General features: G+C 40.6%; 1 protein-coding gene across 8 annotated transcripts in view; it reads right to left on the reverse strand.

Annotated features, from left to right (window-relative positions):
• Nucleotides 1–23,335, reverse strand: part of MAP3K4 (mitogen-activated protein kinase kinase kinase 4) — a 67,118-nt gene extending 43,783 nt beyond the window's left edge. For 2 of the 8 annotated variants that reach the window (XM_065680452.1, XM_065680451.1), the window contains exons 1-3: nt 23,108–23,326; nt 5,306–5,496; nt 1,437–2,818 (exon numbers count right to left, since the gene is read on the reverse strand). In XM_065680452.1, coding sequence (XP_065536524.1) covers nt 1,437–2,818; nt 5,306–5,496; nt 23,108–23,256 — 1,722 coding nt within the window. In that variant the 5' untranslated portion in view covers nt 23,257–23,326. Of the gene's footprint in view, nt 1–1,436; nt 2,819–5,305; nt 5,497–22,097; nt 22,170–22,397; nt 22,808–23,107 lie in introns of those variants that run through there. The other 6 variants (XM_065680455.1, XM_065680454.1, XM_065680453.1 and 3 more) reach the window with 5 other exon arrangements.
• Between the last annotated feature and the right edge of the window lie 757 nt (nt 23,336–24,092).

Here is a 24,092-nt window from a genome sequence, read left to right on the forward strand (position 1 = left end):
TTCCTGGTAAAGTGCTGCCTAGAAAGTAAAACACAAAGGAAGAAGAAAAATTTTACTTTCATTTTTTAATACTGTGATGTTTCTCAACCGTCATGGAGGATGGAATAGCTTATTCATTACTGTATAACGCTGGCACATAATGTACTATGCGCTGCAGGTTCTTAAGTAGTTTATAAAACCAGTAGCTCATTATGCAGAGACAGCAAACATGCGTGAGCAGGGATTTCCTCTACACGTAGTTTAGTTGAAGCTTAATCACTAGCTGATCTACAGTATAATAATTTAACCACCAGCTGATTTACAGTATAAGAATGTCTCTTAGATGGTATATTAAAGTCTTCTTTATACTATTTCTTAAATAATCGTATAGCACCAGAGCTGAAGGCTTTTATACAAGAAGTTTTCAGCAACAACAGATTATGAAAATACCACCCTTCTACAGTACAACAAAATATATAAGAGATACAATCTTCATTGTGATGCAAGTATAGTGCTGGATTTTTTTATTTCCTTATAAAAATATTTTAAAAAACCCTAGTCTATGAGCAAAAATAAAATTAATGTTATTTCATTTTCTAACATTCAGGATAACAGCACATGACATTAGGACTCAGTATTAGCCACCTAAACTTCTATTGCTCAATTTAACTAACTAATCGCTCTTCAGTAGGCCCAATCTGAAATGTTTCAAGTGACTAACCAATACTTCTTAAAAAAAAAACCCAAGAAATCAAAGTCCGAGCCATTTATTGAGATCATACATACATCAAATGTCAGCTACTGCCCTTTGCTTACGACTTCATAATTTTGTTTTTATTAACTCACAATCAAGAATATAAAATGACCCAAAGAAAGAAAAACTAACTCAGCTGAAGAATGCAACATTCTAACATGACTTGCTTTCATATATTTCAAGGTTAAGAGAATCCGTTCATTTTTCCCATCTGGCCTCAAGCATAACGTGCCATCAGAGTACTTCATTCACTTAGATGAAGAAAACCTCAAAATAATAGTGACATTTTCATAAAGGATGTCCTGCAGAAAGATAACCAGTCTTGGAGACAAGGAAAATGATGCTTCCATATCTAATTCTTCTCACATTTCAATTTTTGTGTCTAATTTTTCATTGCAATTTTTCTGACTTATTTGTAATAAACATAAGAAAATGTAATGAGCAAAGATGTTAGCATAAAAATGTCATTTCAATTACAAACAAGAATAGAGAACTAGCTTGTGCTTCACACAAATTCTACTTCAGGTCAAATTACAGATTAATTTCAGTGAAAGTAGAACTGGGCTCTTAACTGTAACACATGCTACCAAAAGTCAACGAAGCAACCAACACTTTCATATGATCCCAGTTCCTCCAGTTTCAGTTAGAAACAATACAGCAGGGGAGGTACTCCTGTTATCCACTTACACTAGTAGCAACCTACCTCCAGCTGGTGATCACTCCTTACCAACGCCATACGGGCCCTTTGCAATGAACCATGCATTAGCTTGTGCAGTCTTAAAATTAGCTTCCTCAACCCCATTTGCTTCAGTGCTTTATCTACAAACGGCCTGTAAATAGAGGTCAAACAGTGTTGGCTGCAGCTTGCCTCAGCACTGCATTCTGGAATAACCCAAGAGGCGGAGTCATCCTCAGATTCAAGCCTATCAAGTCTCCTTGAAAAATGGTCCTGAAAGTCAAAATTTGGCTTATTAGAAAAATTGTTCTTGATGGCTTGTCTAAGTTCCTCAACACTCTTTTCAGAGATTTGTTCTTCCCCATCGCTCTCCTCTGTGCACGTTCCTGAGGATTCCTTTACTTCTGTTTCCCCATCAACTTCTTCATCCTCTGGATCATTGTCCTTAGACGGTCCAGGAGAAGGAATTTCAAACACTGGCCAGCCAATGTCAGAAAGATTTTTGATGCCCAGTACAGTTCCCATAATCCTTAGTTTTTGATTTAAGTCTTTTGTAATATTTAACCATAAACAGAGTGCCTGCACTCTGTCTTGGAAGTCCTTTGCAGCATACTTTTCATAGTCCTTTTGAAGAGCCTGCAGAGACGGATAAAGTGCTTCTATATACTCTAGCAGCTCCATTATCCTCTTTACTTGCTCAAAAGAGACCCGCTGGCGATGGAGGTGTTCATGGTAACTTGAATAACCCAAAGTACTAGTTCGACGTGTTGCTTTGCAAACTCCTTCTCCTGAAGTACCATTGAGACTGGCTCCATTCTTTACATAGGAGAAGCTCCCATAGTTCACTTTGAAGGTGAGGATTTCATTGATGATATCGGGGATAGCTTGTCGTGCTGCATAGAGATAGAGGTCTTGGTCATTAATGCTCCGGCCAGCATGCCAAGCTTGCAGCTCCAGCCAGATCAGTTCATTGGATCGGTTCAGCCAGACAGAAGAGGTGTTTTCCTGTCCTCTTTGCTCCCTGTCCTTTTTCTTTGAGACTGAGGTAAGTTTTAACAAAAGCCGCAGGGTTTCAAAGAATTTTAAGCGGTCTGCCGGGCAATCAGTCCTAGAAGTCTGGCGTGTAGTTCTGGGTATTGGCATGGGCACTGAGACTGGAAGCTTAGCATTGCAACAGCCAAGGCTGAGGTAAGGCTTATTGAGATCAACATCTGGAATTGTTTTTTTTGGCAGAGACCCACCAACTGAGTCTAACATAAATGAGCACTGCACATTTTTCTTGTGATCTCGTTCTGTAGTCCTTAGTGTGTCTCGGATCTTTTTCCCTTGCTTATAAGTGTGCTCCTCCACATTATCAATGGTTTTCCCATTGTCTTTATGCACAGACTGAGTTGGCATACTCATCTTTTCTGTAAGAAAAAAACAGAAGAATGAACGTGACTGCAGCAAGAAGAAAAGACATCGTTCAATCCAGCTCACAATCACATTTCATATGTTGAGCATAAGCATGGTTTAACAAAACAGTCATGGGTAGAAGTAAAACATAGTCCTGGAAATTACCAGTACAGCAGCACCAAAGAAAATTTTTTCTCCTCTTGCTTCAACTCTTTTGTGGAAAGGACTACAGAGAACTGCCACTGTCTTGAGTATGCCATCTACTGAAAACTGGGTATGATCAAAAGGAAAAGAATGGGTTCCAAGTTCATTTTCCACACATTTGTCACACAACCTCCCAAATAAAAACCTCAAAATGCAACAGAGCATTTCTGTTTCCAAGTCAAACAGAATTAAAGAGAGTACATTGCACACGCAATTTCATAAAAACTGAAGCATGTATGGATTTTGAAATCTAGCTAAAATGACCTAACCCTGGCTCTTGGGAGTCTTGATCTTAGTTCTGGGAAACCCCCTGTAATCTTAATACACTGCTTTAACACCAGCAGCCTACCATACCACTCTCCCAACACACAAACACTTGCCTTCTCCCATACTTCTTAACAGCCCTTTTCTGCACAACTATGCAATCTCTTTTCTTCCTGTTCTTTCCTCAGCAGCAGCAGACCTTATCGCTCTTCTGCAACAATAACAAAACCTCTTCAATCTACGCTTTGCAGATCAGGACAGGAGGAACTCCTTGGTATTAAAACAGTGGTTTTCTCTCTCTCAAGTACTTGATGGCACGCTGGAGGAAAACGCCTGTAATGTAGACTAGCTGCAGTCCAGGAATCAGGAGTTGAAACACAAGCAGCTACACAGTCACAGGGCCCCTGCTTATTCAAGAACAAAAAGTGGCCGAATACCTTGTCATTTTTTCACTGTTTACTATGCTGCTAAGGATTATCTGCTGCAAAGGGCTTGTTTCCCACTCTAGAAGTAGTGATTTCCTTAGAGGTTTTGCTGCAGTGCTCCTCACTATGACATCCATTAATACGAGAAATACTAATAAGCTTATTTGCAAAAAAGGCCTCCTCAGTGGAAGAATAATATTTTTCCTTTTCTGTCTATGGAAAATCATGATAGAGAATGATACACCAAGCCAACATACTTTTGGGTGCCAAAAATGGGAAGATCTATTATTGCTCAACATTTCAGAACGCTGAGCACTTCATGTTCAATGCTCTGACTTAAATTTGCACCCTGACTTCTCAACAATTTGCAAACCGCATCCCAGAATCTCTACCTTGCTTCTAGGAAAACAAGAAACAGACAGACTTTGAAGATGTTGACCTTGCAGTGGGTTAGAGGATAGCAGGGGTAAACAACAGCTCCCTATTTCTCATACAGTTATAGATCCTTAATGTAAGCTCAGCACCAAAAGGTTACTATGAAGTGTTATGCACTACAGTCCTTTAGTATCACAATTTCTCTGGTTAGAAACCAACCCTTTTTTTTTTTTTTAAGCACAGAAACAAAAGAAATGACAGAAAGCAGAAGTTATTACATAACTACCATATACAGAACTAAATAAAGTTAATGTTGCATTAGAGGATTTTAACATAGCCAAAAGGCAGAATTAAAAGCCAGTAAACAAAGCTTAATAGTTCCAATGCTTACACAGGTACTGGCAAGTATAAAAAGATTTCTCTTCACTTTGAGGAAGAGGTCTTCTGATGAATGCTCTCTTCACAGTGACAATAATCGGAGATTGTATGAAATGGAAGGGAACCAAATGCTTTGGAAGATGTTCGTATGGGCCATTCTTTTATTATGAACTTGCACTCTACAACTCCATGCAACTGCGGAACAGACTGTATTCCTTTATTCATGCTGAAGCACTTACCTTGAAAATGTAATCCTTGCAAGTAAATGCGCTCTGTGATACCACTTCCTGTGTCATGTGAACCAGTTAAAAAATTGCTTCCAAAACATCAACTGGCAATACTTAAGCTGCCATAACAACTCTGGCAAATAACAGTCAGACATATTGGTGGGTTTTGTGTGTGGTTTATTTGGGGTTTTTATAAAGTTAAAAGCCTACATATAATTCTATATGAAAACACTGAACACACCATCTTAAAAAATGGCTTTTCCTCACCCATCACAAGCTCAGCAAAACAACTACTGTTATGCATTTTTTTCTCTTTCTCTTAGAAGGGCAGCTTGAAAAGATGTAGCTACTGCATTTTTTTTTTTAATTCTTTTCAACAAGTAATTACCACATTCTTTTATCTCCTCAAAATTGAAGAAAAAAAAGCTTAAATTCATACTTTAACCTAAAAGTGTTTTATTATTAGATACCACTATTTAGTAACATTAGAAAAAAACTTGTATCAAGTATCTTTTGATACTGCAGTACCTGGCTCCAATTTCTGTGCATCTCCTCCATCAGGGAATGAATGGCAACTACTGCGACTTTAAGGTCATTTTAGGAAAAAACCCCAAAACACCACACCTACCTTTCGAAGTGGAGCGGCTAGCAGGTCTCCCAACGTTATTTTTCTGATGCTTTGTTGACATACGCTTCATCTGTCGGGGTGTACTAGGAGGAGAAGTTCCATAGAAGGTGTCAGCGCTTGCTTCATCTGATAATTCCTCAGGGTCAGATTCTGAGATCTTACAAGCAGCATCTTCTGACGTACACGCTTTCCTGTAGAGAACAAGTTAAACCATTATGTTTAAGAATTTTTACTTGCAATATCTGTTTAGAAAGCTAATCCGTTGATGAATCCCAACCACACTCAACCTTCTATATTTTCCTGTCACAGCCATGTGTATTCATCCGTATTCATCCCATTTTTTCACATCCTTAAGGGCAACTTTCCAATCAAGCAAAGTACAGGCTACATACAACAGAGGGGATGTATGGCCAGTGTCACTAGAACACAGCGTAAACATACATGCATATGTAATACATTCATTTCTGAGAAAACCTGGGGCAAGCCTAAACTAAGAGGAACACCAAACAAAGGTTCAAATCTACAAATATAATGCAAGACAATCAATCTAATCAGTGGCAGAGACAGCAGCAGAGGCCTTTCTTTCCATCCTTTACCCCCTAACGTGTGCATACCATAAATGCAGCTTTCAAATTCACTGGAAAGCCTCTCTACCCTTCACAAAAATTTATGTAGCATAGGAGACCTGAATGTACTTTATGTGTTTTCGACTGATTTTAATATTAAGTGGATTTAACCTCAGAACTTTCTTTTGGCAACCAAAGAAGCCCAGCAGGGTCTCCACGGTAACTGTTCAATTAGCCTTCATTACATTGGCACTCTGAAAAAAATACTGATAATACTTTAAAACAAGTCAGAGCTCATGCAAAACCAAAATCAAGATAATGTATGTATGTTCTTCAAACCTCAAATCCAGATGGTCAGCTTAGCAACTGGATGCTGTATCACTGAATTCAACAGAAAGCATGTATCTTTGCAGGATTATCACCTATGTCAGTACAGAGTCCAGCACAGTAACTTTCCAATGCCAAATAAGACATTTCATTACTATTACATTCGGTAGTATCAGCAAACGTTGTGGAGTAGCATTACATGCAGTATTACAAAACATTCCATTACTTTAAAAAAGCTGATTTGTCTCTGTAATTTTCAAAAACTCTACACTATTTTCATTTAAACTACTACAATATAAAAGTAGAGAGTAACACCTTTTTCCTTCAGTGAGGGCCAGGCCTTCAAAACAAAAACCAAACAAACAAAACCTAAAAACAATCAACCAAAACTCAACAACTGTATGGTATCAAGTAGTTAACCTCAGCAATGGCACAATTCCACTGCAGAACAAGACAATCAAAGTCCAGACTGCTATGATTTGGGTCTCCCTTTCTCCCCAGCCAAAAACTCCTACAGCCTTTCCTGCAAGTCAGTTCTGGCACTTACACAGTTGGCCCCTAAGCCAGGATCTGATCTATTTGTAAATTCACATGGCGGGTGTGTGTGTGGGGGGGGGGGGGGGGGGGGGGGTGCACGTGTGTGTAAATAATTAAAAAGAGACATCAGTTTTCACATCTAAACTCTGAGAGAGTTCAAAGACAAGTTCCAGTACTAGCTTCCTCTCATAAACAGATGTCAGATGTAAAACCACCAGAAGAGGGGGGCATGCATGCAGTCTTATATTAGGACTTGCTTTAAAAATATATGACAAATACAATATATATGTAATCATGTTGGATATCCCTTTTTCCCTCCTGGATGCTTGCACTGTCCTACCAAACAAGATTACTTCAGTTTAGTTGCAATTGGGCACAATAGCTGGATCTCTTCTGCATGATCAAGTGACAAACAAGTAGTAATGAAATTACTCTCAGACTCTGAACAACCAAACTTCAGTATATTTTATGCTGCTCACTGACATATTACAAAATTTCAGATTCATATATGGAAACAAACTATTTTAAGGCAATCTGCAAACTGTATCATTGCCCCAACGTATCATATAAATTTTTCACAAAGTTAAAAAAAGCTGCACAAAATAATGACAATCCTCAGGATTCAGAGGAAAGTAGATGGCAGCAGGACAGGGTTTTAGTACCTCTCACTATCCTTTTATACCCATCTGATGTTTATCTACTCTGGGTAGAGAAGGGAGAAAAAGGGTAGGAGGAGAGGACTCTAAGGCCAAAACAAGTCTCTATATGACTGAATCCCATGGATAGGCTGGAGCTCGAAGTGACACAGAGACGTCTGCCTTCTCCAAGAATACTGGGCCCATTACCCCAGCACAGTCCTCCTATCACCACCACTCCCCACTGGAGCCATATGTGGAACTCTCTTGCTCCAACACCCACCTGGGAGAAGAACATGTACCACTAGCTCCAAGGAGGGGAAAAACACCCGTTTGCCTCCATCCCCTCAGATATTTTATTCCTGAAGCAAGCATGCAAGTAACACCATCTTCACTCTAGTAAAAGACATGGAGGCAAAGAAACATTCAACCTAAATCAGCCAGTGCAAGAGTAGCATCAGGAAGAGGTAATGTCAATTCAATTTCACTTGAATCATAAATGACAGTTTACTTTCTCCTATTTTTGAGGCAGATGAGGAATGTTACTCATATTCTGGTGGAGCGAGTCTGAGTGTCTGCAGTAAGAAATACACCAGAATACTGCCAGCCAGTAGAACAGCAGTAAGGCTAACAAAAACCAACCAAACAAATTGGATACTGTACTTTTGCTTTGCCTTTAGATATAAGCATGCAGAACAATTATGTTCTCTACAAAGCCATGGAAACTTTTAGCATGTGAAATTACTCTTCTCACACTACAGCTTTGAAAAGGCAGCAAGCAAGTTCACCAACTACTGTAGATAAACTTTAGAGGTTACCTAAGAAAACTGATTCAGGTGGTACCATAGCACCACCTGTAGCCTAAGGAGAGCTCTGCAGTGAACTTGGCCACTGACCACCACACAAAATCACCAGTTCTTTTAGCCCAGGTTCCTTGCCCTGGGAAATCATGCTGTTTGTGTACCTTTTAGCAATCTGAATTAACCCCTACCGGCCAAATATAACAAAGAGGTTTTAATTTGTTCCTACAGATCCTGTGAAAATAGGTGGATGAATAACAGAAAAGGATCTTGTAAGTGCTGAAGTGGGAAAGTAGAACTCAAGTTTACATCAGGAAAAAATTATTCTTGAGAACTCTTGCAAACAGCCTTACTGCAGAAAGCACTCCAGGCAGAGCACACCCCTCTGAATTTGCCAAAGACAAATCAACCACAAGAGACTAAACCACATGAAACAGAAGTCATTAGTTCCAGTGCTTATGAAACTATTTATTTTTTCAGTGATCTCACTGGCCTGGCAAGGCACAGGGTGGGGTGCTGATGCTCTTGGCTGGGCCTGGCAGAATGGATCCTGCAGCACTCGCATTCAGTCTCAGTTCCAAGGCAGTTTTATAATGAAGTAACTTGTCCTAGTTTAAAAGACCAGTGAAAACACTGCTTTCCTTCTGTTTTACAGTGAGTAACCTTTAAGAGTATAATAATCAAACCTCTTCACCAGGCTGAATGAGCTGATCTTTAGAGACCATAAGCTAGTTCTTTCCTTAACAGTCACTACCTTGTTTGTCTCTTGATATGTCTGAGGACAAGGCATGAAGCCCAAAAGTATTCAAAACCCCCTCCAATCCTACATCTGAATTACATATACACTATACAGTGGGATCACAGTATCACAGAATGGTTTGGGTTGGAAGGGACCTTAAAGCTCATCTAGTTCCAAACCCCCTACCATGGGCAGGGACACCTTCCACTAGACCAGGTTGCTCAAAGCTCCATCCAACCTGGCCTTGAACACTGCCAGGGAAGAGAGGTCCACAGCTTCTCTGGACAACCTGTTCCAGTGTCTCACCACCCTCACAGTAAGGAATTTTTTCCTACTATCTAAGTTAAATATACCCTCTTTACACTTAAAGCCATTCCCCCTTGTCTTATCACTATATGCCCTTATAAAAAGTCCCTCTCCAGCTTTCTTGTAGGCCCCCTTTAGGTACTGTAAGATCTCCACTGAGCCTTCTCTTCTCCAGGATGAATAAACCCAACTCTCCTAGCCTGTTTTCATAGGAGAGATGCTCCAGCCCACTGATCATCTACGTGACCCTCCCCTGGACTCACTGGTGTCATGCTGGATCCAGCATGATTTACTTAACATTCAGACTTTTTTTTTTCTTGGGTAATTTAGTAAGCTGGTTTTTAATTTGTTAAGAACCATAGCATATTTATTACAAAACATGCAGTACTAGACGTCACATCACAAAACAGCAACCATGCTCTACAGAACCACTCTTGTTAGCAGCTAACCAGATGATCTAACTGGAGCTGGCTCATCATAGAGGGAGGAAGCCAACTCAAGTTTAAAAATCCATCACGCTCAGTTTAGGGTTTGTGTGCTAAAAACTGCATCTCAGAGCTCAAATCAAGGCCAGTCAACACAAAGATTCAGTTTCATCAGTGAAAGCCTTAGAGTACAACAATGCACTAAATATATAGGGTCTGAACTAAAGCAACTACATCAGCTTAGCCATGCTGGTTTCAATTTTTCTCATCCAGATAACACTAGACATATATGATCATCAGCAGAAACACTCTGGTATTAAAACTAGTTAACAGATTACTGACATAGCATTTGTAATGTCCATGTGCTATTCACTTTTATGAACTTAACTAAAGACTAATTAAATCTGCAAACCTATAAAATGCAGTGCTGGCTAACCTAAAACAGATTATAGTATTTGTTATTACACAGAATTGCTGGTTCCTAAGTACTGTTGCAAGCAGAGTTGGGAAACATTAATCAGAACTAATTTCTTGTTTGCTACCAAGAACTACAGACTTTCTCCCCCACAGCCAGTGAAAGCCATCCTAATCCTCATTACGCATACATCCAAAAAGTAAAAGCTGTAAGTGTGATAAGTGAAATTACTATTTGCCAAGGACAGTTTAAACCCAATGCTTACAAGGAAAACTGGAAGTGCATAGTTTTCACATCAGCCTATTTATAGGCTGCTCCCAGCTTCAACTTTAATGAGCAACATGTTTCTCTTCAATTTTGCCTTGATGAATATAGAAGGGACTGTAGCCAGGATGCATAAATCAGGAATACTGGGAGAGTTGCAAGAGCAATATGGTAAAAAAAACAAACAAACACAAAACCACCCACCAAACAAAATACCTTGACAGCTCAGAAATGCAACAATAAATAAATAACCAAGAATGCTTCCAGCAAGTAACTGCTATATGCAACACCAATGAGCATTTCAATCAGCATCTGAAAAGACAAAATACAGGATTTTTTTTAATTTGCCTATGTAGATGACAACAGGATTTTTACTAATTTTTTTCTTTGCTAAATCAAAATGTTGGCAATGTATCTACAATTTCAGCTCAATCATGAAAACTGAGTTAAATCATCTACAATTTCAAAGGCCTGCAAGCAAAAACAGGAGAGAGAAAATTGAGGTATAGAATTTGGAGCAGCAGGCCAGAGAGCAAGAAAGCCTGGTAACCACTGCTGTTAATAAAGACCATAAGTCTTCAGAAAAATAGTCATTTATCTTTAAAAATATATTAATAAATGAAAAGACCACTGAAGATCATACGGGAACACGTTAAAATTAAGTAGGCTGAAGTCACACTGAAGAGTATGATTTTTAACCACTACAAACTTTTTGTACTTTACTGAAGCATTACTCAAAAAACTTCCGAAGTTTGTAACAAGCAATAATAAGAGGTCATGCTAAAAACTGTGACATCTGTATGGGGGGGAAACATTTTTTTTTATTTTTCCCTTTCTATCAGCTATCCTTGATCCTCATAAGCAGGAGTCGGAATGTATTAGACACATAATTAACTCAGGTTCAGCCACTGGTTATCATCCCACACACAGTTCAAAAGCTTGCTGGGAATCAGAGCAGCAGAGGTCAAATGATGGGACTACAAGCACACAGTAATAAATCTGAGTTAGGCAATTCCAACACAGTAGCCAGGACAATCACCCACCACAACAGTTACAAAGCTGCGCACTCCACAGGCTGCTGCCGTAAACAGCTTTCCTCAATTTCAAAGACATTACACCACTCACACATCAGCAAAGCTCTTTCTCCACACTTCCTATGGCACACTGCCATTTCCACAGAGAGAACTGCAAGATCTGCACAAGGTCCACTGCTGAATTACCAAGTCCTAGTTATTGACACTCAGTGCCTTTGTTTTAAAGGCAAAGTGCCTATTTTTCAAATATATGCTCCATTAGCCTGTACACTGCCAATTAGATAAGGAAGCAGAAAACATTGACACTATGCACTATCAATCAAGTCATTTTAAAGCTAAGGTAGCTCTCCCTAAATGTCATTGCAACAATTTCAAAGATAAACAACATTCTAACAAGAACATAAATGCAAATTGTCATCATCCCACCACTGCTGATAATGCAAAGAGCAAACACGATTTTTACATAACCACCTCTGCATCAGTTAAAACTGAAAAGGAAATGGTATCCAGTTAGAACTGCTGAACACCACACACAATACAACTATGGAATCAGCAGCTCTAACTTCTGTGGGGAAGTACGGGGTTTTGTTTTATCTGCACAGCACTAGAAAATGTGGTGGTACTCCTGGACCAACAGCACAAGAAACTTCATCTATCAGCAGTACCTTGGGAAACTAAGGCTAATGATTAGACAATCTAATCAGAAAACCATGTTAAGATGAAAAGAAGTTCTGCTGAAGTACAGGACTGTTACCTGGTATAAACTCCTAATGTGTCATTCCAACATCATGAAAGCACCACACACCCCTATTTTTTTAATCACCCTTTAAAAATTCCCTGTTCTGAGGGAAGCTGTAAGCTTAAATAAATGGACTTGGTTCTGGAAAGTTTCTGAACTGAAAGCAGAAAGGACTACAGATCCAATTTTGTATGCAGTGGTCTCTACATTTGTTATTCTGCTACATTTGTGAGTACTAAAATAAGTGTTTGCAACTACTGTATTCAAAGAAGTTATTACAAACTGCTCTAAGAAAGCAAAAGAAACAATCTTGAAGAGAGGGCTATAAGCACAATTCTGAGGAAGCCCTCAATAAAAAGAAAGACAAAAAAAATCTTGAGCTGTCTTCATTATTTTATATTTTTATTCTAGAGAAAGAGGAATTTGCTCGTAGTTTATATAAATAACACTATTTTTTTGCCAAATACATCCTGTGTAAATCTGGCACAGGGAATATAGCCTGGTTAGCAAGATACAAAAAGATTCTGTGACTAGCATGTACATGTCACGTACTCCTATTGTGACTATGCCTCCAGAGACTGTAAAAAAACATAGTGTTCACATTGAAACCTAATACTGATACACGGTAATGAAGACACTTGACCTTGTATTCACATTTGAATCTCATAAGCTCGAGCTTGACTTTTGTGAGCAGTCAATGTCAAATGTTAGTCACCAATAAATTGTGATTGCTGCCAACATATTAATAGGATTTACTGTTACAAACTTGGTAATATGCCAAGATTTTTAACAGTGTAATTAAATTCAACTTGAAGCTCAGGATACATCTGGCTTTTTCATTTGTTATCTTTAAGATAATCTGGGTAAGCTATAGGAAAGCAACAAGCTTGGCACTGGGCTTTTTTGAACGAGAATCACTACCATGAAAATAAATTGCTAATACAATCCTTTCTAAGGTTTTTCTAGTGTAAAAACTTTCTAAGAACAGAAAAGTTCTGAAATTATTAAAGGCAAATGCAGTTAGACTTCTACCACATTTCTATTAAGGCCTGGATCAGCTTCCTCCTGAGAAACAAAATCTTACCACGTTTGCAAAATATCACTGCTTGGCAAAAAAACAAACAAACCAAAACAAAACACACAGACCCCCCAGATGCCACATCTCACCAGCAGAATAGCAACTTTGAGCTGGAGGAAAGATCAGGAACAAGAGCGTTGGAGTTCCAAGTTTCCAGCTCACACTGATCTCATAGACACTACTTTACCCTAGAAAAGAGGCATCTGGATAACTTAACTTTACAATAAAGCCTGGCAGAAGGAACACTTAACAGCCATCTCACAGTGGAAAAGGGGAACTTCAGGGTATCATCTCTTGAAGGCTTTATAAATAAAAAGGCATAAAATAAAAACACTCTTCTCTAAAGCACTTGTTTCCCTTGCAACTCTTCCTTCAGTTAGTAAGTAAAAAGCAGGACTGCTAACTCCCATCATTTCTCAAGACCTGTTTTTCAAGCATGCTTCTCTAACTCAATTTGTGTATCCCTGTGATCATCGTTACATCTGCACTATCTTCCTTTCTACAGGAGGTGGCTAATCCTATATAGTTAAATGCATCCATTTCCCATCTCTTCTGAAAGCTAAGACATAAATATTTATGAGAGTCACATTCAACCTTTCACTGATTTCCCAAACCATAAAAGCAGGTATGATGGAAGGCACACCAATGGCAAGGCTAAAATGAACTGGGACAGAAAAAAGAAAAACACAAACTCAAAATTTATATTAAAATTAGAGGAAAGTTTAAAGGACAAACAGATTCTAAAGATAATGCTTGGAAGTAACATGAGGAAACAAAAGAATGTTTTGTCATGTTGTCATCTTAAAACAACATCCTAAGGCAGAAACCTGAGGCTTTAACATATTCACTGTCTTTCAAAATAACATTTAAAAAAAGAAATAGTACCAGCATAACAATTTCAGTTTTACAAAATATTTGAATTCAAATTCAGCTGTATATAGCTACATTTTTCCTCCCAGAGGAATTAGGGGAAAGCAGGATGATCAGTTATCTCTATAGTCTAGGAATGAGCAGCCAAAGTACTGGAAATAAAAGGTAGTGGGGGGGGGGAAGGAATTTACCTATAACAAAGATAGCAATTTTATCATTTATTGCTGATATTAACTGAAAAAAAAAAAACCAAACCAAACACTTGTATCTTTCAGCAAGTAAGATTCAGTGAAATTTGCATCTGTAGACTAAGTTTACATTAGAGCATCTTACACCAGAGAAGCTTGTAAAAACACGGAAAATGTGAATATTAAAAACCTTTTAAAATCAAGTATGACATGTAATGAAGCTTATTCACACAACTTTCTACCAGGATGAAGAGTCACAGCAATTACCAAGATCATAGTCGTAGTAAGCTGACACAAAAAAGGGAACCTGTTCCAAGTGCACTTTTTGGTCCCCAGGTTCCATATCCTTGCCCCCTCTACAGAGAAGCCAACAATCATATTCATTCACCAATACGATGGGGAAAAAACAAAACATACTCATTTTTTCTTGCATCAGTTACCCATCAGATCAATAACCTGAAGTGAAAACTACAGACACGTGACTACTAGATCCAGAAAAAATTCAGTGAAAGAGCTTGGCTTCCCCTTGAGGAGATCAGGGGGAAGAAAGCAACCTGCTGTTCCAGCACATGGTCTGCAACGTGAAATCATGCCCTCAGTCACTCTCTTCTGGCTGCAGCTGAAGCAATTTATAAGATGACCGTCCTTTCTGCTTTACACTGACACTTCTCCAGATGTTACCAGCCCCCAAGTTGCACAGGTGCAACTGAAAATACCGACCCTGGCTCTTCACTGGTGCTGCCGAAACAATCCAGCTCAGATAGAATGTCTTTGTTTGCACAATTTTTCCAACTTCAACCACTTCAATTTTGATTAGGCAACCAAATGTACTTAATGGTAAGACAGCAAGTTTCATATGGCAGATATTCCTAGCTGGAGGGGGGAGAGAAGAGAGATGTTCAGAAGAGGGCCACAAGGATGATCAGGGGACTGGAGCACCTCCCGTATGAAGATAGGCTGAGAAAGTTGGGGCTGTTCAGCCTGGAGAAGAGAAGGCTGCGTGGGGACCTCATAGCAGCCTTCCAGTATCTGAAGGGGACCTATAAGGATGCTGGGGAGGGACTCTTCATCAGGGACTGTAGTGAAGGGACCACATGTTTAAGCTTAAATAGGGGAAATTCAGGTTAGATATAAGGCAGAAGTTCTTTACTGTGAGGGTGGTGAGGCACTGGAATGGGTTGCCCAGGGAAGTGGTAAATGCTTCATCCCTGGCAGTGTTCAAGGCCAGGTTGGACAGAGCCTTTAGTGACATGGTCTAGCGTGAGGGGTTCCTCCCCATTGCAAGGGGGCTGGAATTAAATGATCTTAAGGTCTTTTCCAACCCTAACCATTCTGCGATTCTACGCTAGGAGATGAGAGTAGTAATTTCTAGTCTGGGTCAGCTGCAAATCTAATGCAAGTTTTTTGGTTTTTTTTTGTTTTTTTTTTTTTTTTACTTGCAGCAATGACAAAACTGAAGTACTTGAGCAGGAAGATGCTTAAGGTAAATACCTCTATCACTACCAAGAAGTGATTGAACTACATCATTCCAGGGGCTAATTTATAAATTAAGTACGATAAAGGGCTTGCCAACATAGAAATAATTACAGAAACACTAAAACTCAACCAGTATATAGTCAAAATGTAATAGTAGCCCTGCAATGGCCATGCTTGGCTCACTATGCCTTGTTTAACCTGCAGCATCGCCACACAAATGCAAACACCCAATGCTGCTATGAAGTCCTGACCTACATCCTGCTACCTGTTTGCAAACTACAGGTTTATCCTACAACTGCCCTGCCAACAATTAAGCACCAAATACAATGAATCCCAGATCAGCTAAGGCCTGAGAGAAGTACACAAAGTATTTCTGCTGCAAGTTGAACAGTGACTTATAGCAAGACTTCACTGCGACAGAGTATCCACTATTTCTGCAGAAATATAAAAGGAAAAAAAGTCGTTATTGGGAAAAGACTAATAAAAAGCTTAGAGATGAAGAGTTAATTTTTAATTGATTCCACTGACATCTTTTCTCTCTTGGTAACTCTCAAGCTGTTTAATGAGAACAGAAGGACCCAGCAAGTGTGAACACAATTTCTAAGGTATCAAGCATATTATCTGACTGTATCCAGTTCCCCCCACTGCAAACTTCCTTACACTGCTAGTAACTAACAATATTCATTTTGAAAGAAATTCCAACCAAATCTTCCGCCTCTCAAAATACCACACTCAGCTTTGTGAATTACTAATACTTCCACACTTTTCCCCAAATTCTCTTATATTCTCTGGCAGAAGCTTCTAAGTGCTTGATTATTATATTTACGACAGAAAGACAGAGTCCAGAAAAGCAGCACTGAAACAGTAGAGAGGTGCTGAAGCACCTTTTGCCTGACTATAATAATGTGTCTAAAAAAAAAAAAACCCTCGAAAAGACAGAAACTGACAATTAAAAATCAATTAAGCAAAAATGCAAATTAGTATTCATCATACCTTTTTATTGCAAGCAGAGATAAGAGCTATTGAGACCTACTTAAATAGTCTAAGGAAGAACTTTTTCCTCTGCAAGTTCCACCAACTAAAAATAACTAAAAATAAATAAAATATTATATCAATATTTTAAATAAATATGTAAAATCTCTTATAACAGTTTTGGCAGTTCTTCATGTTCTCATCTCAGAGAAAAATAATCAGAACTTCCCGCTCTTTTTCACTGGTAAATGTGGAAACACAGAAAGGCTAACTAATTTGCCAATCTTGGAATACTGTAAGTTTTCACACAAATCTGGACTATGATACAACAGCATTTACAGAACATGCATGTACATTCATCTCTGACTTTTCATTTTCCCATTCACTAATAAATTATTCGATAAAAAACTAAGCCATATTTTATTTCAATAAGAAAGAGCAACAGACCTATTTAATTCTGACATTGCTCTTACAGTGTGTTACAGATATGTGAAAATGTTGATGGGTTTGTCAGGTTTCCACATCTACATTTAAGCCTACCAGGTGAGGCTCCAAATGGATTAAAGGTTAGAACTGTAGAAAAAGAGATCAGAGCTACACCCAGCCCGGGCAGTACCCAGCTCTCTTCTCATCATTGTCTCAGAATAACTAATTGCAAAACATTAACTGGTTTCAAACACCTTGCTTCATCCTTAGTACTATCTTTTCAACCTCAATTAAATCCTAACTCATTTTGGGGGGAGAAAAATATTTTTTAAACTGTAACTTCCAAGAACAGCACTTTGTTGGGTTTTCTTTATTTGTTTGGGGTTGGTTGGTTGGTTTGGTTTAGGTTGAGGGTTTTTTGTTTGTTTTTTTAATGAGAAACTCCAAAATATGTGCCATAGAGTAAAGACTGTTGAGCATTACACAGCACAGTATAAATCCACAGGATAAGTGTTGCAGTTAAGTTCTTGGTACCTGCACAGATCAGATCCCAAGGTCTCAATGTACACATACTTTATTTTTTGGGTGTGCAGCTTATTTAAGTACTTCTTATGAAAAATCTATACTAACAAATCAGGATAGATTTTCAGGAAAATTTAAGCCACACCAGGAAAAGTTACACACTGCCAGGAAAAGGGATACTATGACAAAGTGTTAGGCTGCTAGGCTCAGCTACAGATATCAATTATAAATACAGATATCACTTATAAATTTATAAACCTAAGAAAATAAGATGTGTAACAGCCATTCTGCCCCCACTCTCCCATGTTCAAACTTTACTCTTCTGGCAGAAAGTTCAATTCTTAGATAAGAAAAAGTTACCAAGTGGCTTTGATCCCAAGTTTCAGTTCATGTTCTATATGAAGTCAAAGTCTACAAGAACACTGATGGTAAAGCACTGTAAGTTAAATATGCTTTTAGCAGAAGCTGGTGCTGAAGCACTGGATGCTGAATTAGTAGTCTATGACCTCTGGAAAACCCAGGCAATGTAATGGACCTGCAGTACATTGCACTACTTGGAGCACCCCAGATGCTCAATGGACATGCGCCCATGGAGTTTTATAGTATAGGCAAGGAGCTAAGAGAAGCATATATATCTGTAGCCTTCTTATCACTTACTGGATAGATGTTTCATAGCTAAAATGAAAAACCTTTACAAATACTGCTCTCAGAGAAGTCATCAGCAAGTAAGCCAGCAGCACATGTAAGCCAAGGACGGAATAATCATACATTTATACCACCTCAGAAAGCAATACACAACAATCAATACCATTAAATGTTAGCAGGACACAGAAGGAACAGAATTAATTCCCTCCTCCTACCTCATGACAGCAGGGGACATTCATCAGGTCAATGAAGTTATAGCCCATCTTGTCTGGATCCAGAATAAGCCTGATCAAGATTCATAGAAAGCTGATGTGATTTTACATACAAGGCTCTTGAACTGGACATGGGTGAACATTTGACAACACAGTAACATGCAAATTCAGGTGTTAAGAGCAAACATTCTGGTTTGGCTTTATATTTCCAGTTGACCAAGGACGAGCATAGGACAATTATCAGCTTTTTAAATCACAAGCTTCTCAGTTATTTTTAAAAAAACAAGAATTATTTTGTTAATAGATTACAGGCTAAACATAGCATCAATGCAGAAACACTTAAGAGAGGAAGAAAACTTGAAGAAAGTAATAGCCCTGCAAACATAAATGGCATATACAACAGCAGATCCACCCAGACAGCTGAAGAATTAAGAGCCAAGATACCTCTCCTAACACAGGTCAACATACTACTTGACTAGCAATTAGCAGTATAAAAAAATAGTCTTCTAAATCTGTTTTAGATGCAGTTTAAAAGAATGATTTCTGGATAATTTAAGAAATGTTGTCATGGAAACCAAATCGTTATAAGCCTCTAAAATTCCCAATTTTCTCCTTAAAATAAAAATCACTGCATATCGCTCATCCTTTCCTTTAAATCCTGCAGATCTTTTCATCACAGCACAGTTTGCATTCCACAAGGGCCAATATCACTAGCTTACATAATAGTAAAACCAACCTTGACACAGACAGCACTAATTAACAGACACAAAAACAACTCAAGCAGCCACACAACACAGACTAATCCTTGCTCCTACAAATGCCAAAGACATCTCAGCCAGTGCTGCATGTGTGTTTGCGCGTAGGTGGAGCAATCAGTCATTCATCCCAATCTTGCACATGTAAACAAGAAAATGCAGTACATGGGGAATAGAGATTACATCTTGCCTCATTTAAATGCATGAAAAAATAACAATAAAAGGAAAATAAAAGTATGGTAAAACTGTATACACTCAAGTAATTTCTCCCACTGAAGCTGTGATCATAAGTTAATACTGCTGATACACTGTAAGTCATACAGATAGTTTGGCAGAGTAATAGGTTGAAGCACAATCCATGACATGACTTCAGGCTTCCACCAAACAACAGATGCTGCAGACTGACAGCCCAATTCATTGTCAACATAGAGCCAACAAATTTGATAGACAGACCACCGAGAAATTCCCCAGCGTGTAGGAAGCCCCCCCATTACTCACAATTCTGCCTCACTTTATTCATAGCCCTGCTGCTTCCTTCACCCCTTGCACTGGATTTATGCTAGGAAAAAAAAGGGGGCTACAACCTAGGCACAAGTTAACACAGCCCTATGCCTCTTTCTGCTTCTGCAGTGCCACCAAAACTGGCATCCCAACAAATGCCATGCTTAAGGCCTCATTTTTCTCTGTAGTGTTTTTTTGTGCCAGAAAATTCTTAGGAAAGCTGAAAATTGGTCTCAGAAAATTTAAAGTCTATAGGCCATAACCAAGAAGCACCAAACACATGCCTGCTCAGTTGAGAGCTACCTCCCCGCTTTCCCTACCCCAAAGCATGTTTTTCAAGAAAGAAAGGAATACCTCAGAAAAACAGTTTACTTTTGGAAAGGGGTTCTCAATCAGATGCCCTGGACTAAGAACTACATCATTCCAAAAAAGCCATGAATATATTGTATGTTTGCCTTAAGAGTTAGAAACCGGACCATCACATTTATATTCTGACACGACACAGAATCCTTACGCAAAGACACAAAAGTATCTATTTGTCTACCATAAAGCAATCCCACAACAATAAATCAATAAACTTTCTTTTCTAAATAAATGGAGGTACATTGCTGATGAGAATGACTTAAGTATTTAACTTAAAAGAAAATGCATTACACCAATATACTTCTGTGCTGGCCAGAAACAGAGTCATACGCTACAAACCGGATTAAAGGCTATCTGCCACCACACGGATTTCAAATTCCCAAGCCTTCACACAGTCCCACTGATTTCAACAAGATTCTAACCTCAAACCCACAATATTGCACACCTAATGATAAGCCCAAAATTTAAATGAACTTTAATCATATTTCAGAAAGCTTCAGATGCTTTTTCTTAGGTATAACACAGGAATAAAGTAAGTACTGCATAAAGCCAGAGAAACAGTTCTGCTCTAAAGCAGTGAAGTTGGTACACAGAGTACACACAGAAGTGAATCACAGTGGAGTACATGCGTTACCCTACCCAAATTAAAGCTACCTAATTGTTTTGAGACCTCTCCTTCCCACCCACCAGCTCACTCTGAAATAACCAATTCAATTTTCATTTGCTGGGTAAAGTTGCCACCACACTGTCCACACCCACATCCGACTCATATAAACTGTCTTTTAATAAGCAGAATCCAGCAGAGGTCAGAAATGGCCCTAGACAGGAAATGCCTGGGTGTTTTCCATCCAGGCACTGCAGATTACTCTTCTACATGAAGACAGCCCAGGTCTAGGGTCATGCTGTTGAACAAACTTTAAATCATTTTCTGCTTAACCTGCAGTATTACTCTTTGAAGATACTGTAACAAGGAACTTGGAAGCTTACGAATGCAGTTGCCCCACTGGCACTTGTGTTTCATAACATTTCTGTTAAATCTAATTAACTGTTATGTACCTTCTGGTTTTGGCATTCTCATGATTTAAGAAAAACAAATCATTAAAATACATTAATGAAAACTCAAACCAGACATTGTTCAACTCTGTAGCCTCGATCCAAACTGGAGTGCATCACCACTTCCCTTTTATTACATCAGTAAAAAACAGTAGCTTGCAATATCCAAGAGTGATCTCAGGAACATGACGGCATGAAGCTTTTCTGCACAGCACACCTGGAATAGAATGTGCCTCACAGTACTAATTGATCACTCAAGCAGTTTAAGAAACCCTTCCTGAATGCCTCCTAGTGAGAAGTGAAGTGCATCAACAGGATGTTATTTTAAAAGGAGAAATAATTGCCACAGAATTAATAACTTGGACTTATGCAACACTTCTACAGCCAGTTGGAAACACTAAACCATGAAGTAATTTGCATCCCCATCTCTCAGCAGGGCACAGATGGAGACTTGCAAAAAGCCAATCTGCAGGTCAGCACATTCAGGAGGCTAACAGCAGTTGCAAAAAGCTTGAGGCACCATAACGCTAGCCCTTTCTGTGGAAGTTGTTTTTTAACTCTATCTTCTGCCGAACACCAATCGCAGCGCTGCCAGGAGCAATACTCCGAGATCCTGCTGTTTTATCCGCACGCCCAAGAGAACCAAACTACTGGGGTTTAACCACAGCCGCTGCAAACACGAGGCACCCTCGCAGCAGGCGCTGTTTTTGTCCGTGCAGCTCAAAGCCACGGAGCACAAGCTGTGCACGCTTCACCGGTCTGCCGGGGGGCTTCGGCAGCTGCTTCCCCCCATCTCTGCACGCTTCCTAATCACCCGTAAAAGTCGTCCCCGGGAGCTGGCCTTGCGAATGTGCAGAAACACCCGTTTGCTCCTGCTGCTCAGCGAGGTGGGGTAGGAAACGATCTGGTTCTAATTGCAAAGCACTCACAAAACACTGCCTTACCCGCCGCAGCCACTAGAGATTCCTTATCGAAGCGCCTTCTCACTCCGTGGGCGCGCTATTACAAACGCTTAAGCTGCAGCAGCCCCAGCCAGAGCTTTCGCACGGCGCACGGGCCGGGGGTGGGAAGGTTCGGAACGCACCCGCAGCCACGCAGAGCTCCGACGCCGTGCCCGGCGGCCGCGGGGCAGGCAGGCTGCGCCCGTGCGCTGCAGGACGGGTGGCCGGCGCTCGCACTCCCAGCCCCGCTCTGCAGCCCGGCAACAGGCGGCATGCGCCTATTTGGCAGCGCTGGATACTGACCTCCCCGGCGGCACCGGCGGCTCCTCCATGGCGGCAGCGGCACGGACCAGCGCGGCGGCGACGTCTCTCATGCATGCACCGAAGCCGGCATGGCGGCGGATCGCAGTGCGCGGCCGGGCCCGGCCCGCTGCGGCGCCGGGGTTGCAGCGGCGAGGCGGAGGGCAGAGGGAAAGGGGGGCTCTCTACCCAGCTGCAGACACACAGCCGCACAGAGCCGCCCGCGCGGCCGCCATCTTGAATCCAGCCTCCGAGGGCAGAGGAGCCGGGAGCATCGCTACGGCGCGCCAAGAGGGACAGCCCGAGACAGAGGAGCGCGCGCGCGCGGCGCCGGGCGTGGGCTGTCGTCCCGCCACCGCCAGCAGCGCCACTACCACCACCACCACCAGCACCACCAGTAGCAGCACCAGCACCACCACCAGGCACTCCCGCCTCGCACGGGCGGCAGTGGCGGAGTGCGCGGTGTTGCTGCGGAGTTTCCGAACGGGCGCTTCACGGCGGCTCCGCGGAACGGGATGAGACGGCGCCGGGCGGCGGTGGTGGCGCGGCGAGAGCTGCCGCCCCGCCAGCTGGCGCCGAGCTCCCTCCCCACCCTGCCGGAGCCGCTGTTGGCCGCTGTGGAGTGAGCCGCTGCGGGCTCTCAAAACTCGCAGGGTTAGCGAGTTAGCAGCGAGTTAGGCGGTGAATGCAGTTGCGGAAAGAAGGTGGCTTACCTCGGCAGGTGGCAGCGCCCCGCAGCCTGCTTGCGGGGTGGCCCGCTGCGGGTGCGACCACCAAAGCTTTCTCCAAGGAGCTGGGAGGCATGGAATGCCCTCAGGGTTCTCTGGAGGGGGTACAGGGGAGAATGAACCGGGGTGCTCATCGGTTTGCAGGCAGGCGAACAAGAAATAAATCATTTATCCTGCTGCTTATGGAGCAGTTTGTTTCGTTTCATAAGCACCGGTTATCAGCCTTGAACAGAACTGGAGTCACGTTATCCATTTGGAAATACAGGGAGGAAAAATGTAATTTCCTGACCTATACCTTGACTGGAACACCGATGTTAACACCCTTCACATGCAGAAAAGTGCCATGAGTTATTTAATTGTTACGGTTGCAGAGAGAGAGCCTCATCTTTTGCTTTAGAGCACTGGAAGCACAGCAGCGAACTCTGGCAATGTGTGTACAAACGGTGTATCTTATTTCTGAAGAGTGAAATTTGAACTTGGACGGGAATCAATGCTGGATTCTGCTTTACTCTAAATTAACTGTGCAAGAAGCTGACACAGATTTCTAGCCTGACACTAAACTTCAGTTATAAAGTCACTGTTCATGACAGATAGTTGCCTGTGTATCTGTCAGAGTTTAAAAATGACCTTTCTACAGATCGATTTTAACAGGCCCTTTGAAATAAGACTTTATATTTATATATATATATATAAACTGAAATACAAAAGATACTTCCACTATACATTTATCATCTTAATAAATACGTGCATTAAAATGTAGGACCAGATGAATACCATTTTGCAGGAAGCCAGTTGCCTGTTTTCTATATGTCAAGCAAAATACCTGGATCATCGCGACCCTAATGGTCATGACCTTTAAACATCAAGACACTCAGCATTTATGTGCGAAATTGTTAAAGTTACCTCATATAACGAAAAAATACAGTATTTAGCATATTAATGATTTTTGGCCAAACACTTGGGCCCAAAA

The sequence above is a fragment of the Lathamus discolor genome, chromosome 5, assembly GCF_037157495.1.
Source record: "Lathamus discolor isolate bLatDis1 chromosome 5, bLatDis1.hap1, whole genome shotgun sequence".
In the NCBI taxonomy this organism is placed as follows: domain Eukaryota; kingdom Metazoa; phylum Chordata; class Aves; order Psittaciformes; family Psittacidae; genus Lathamus; species Lathamus discolor.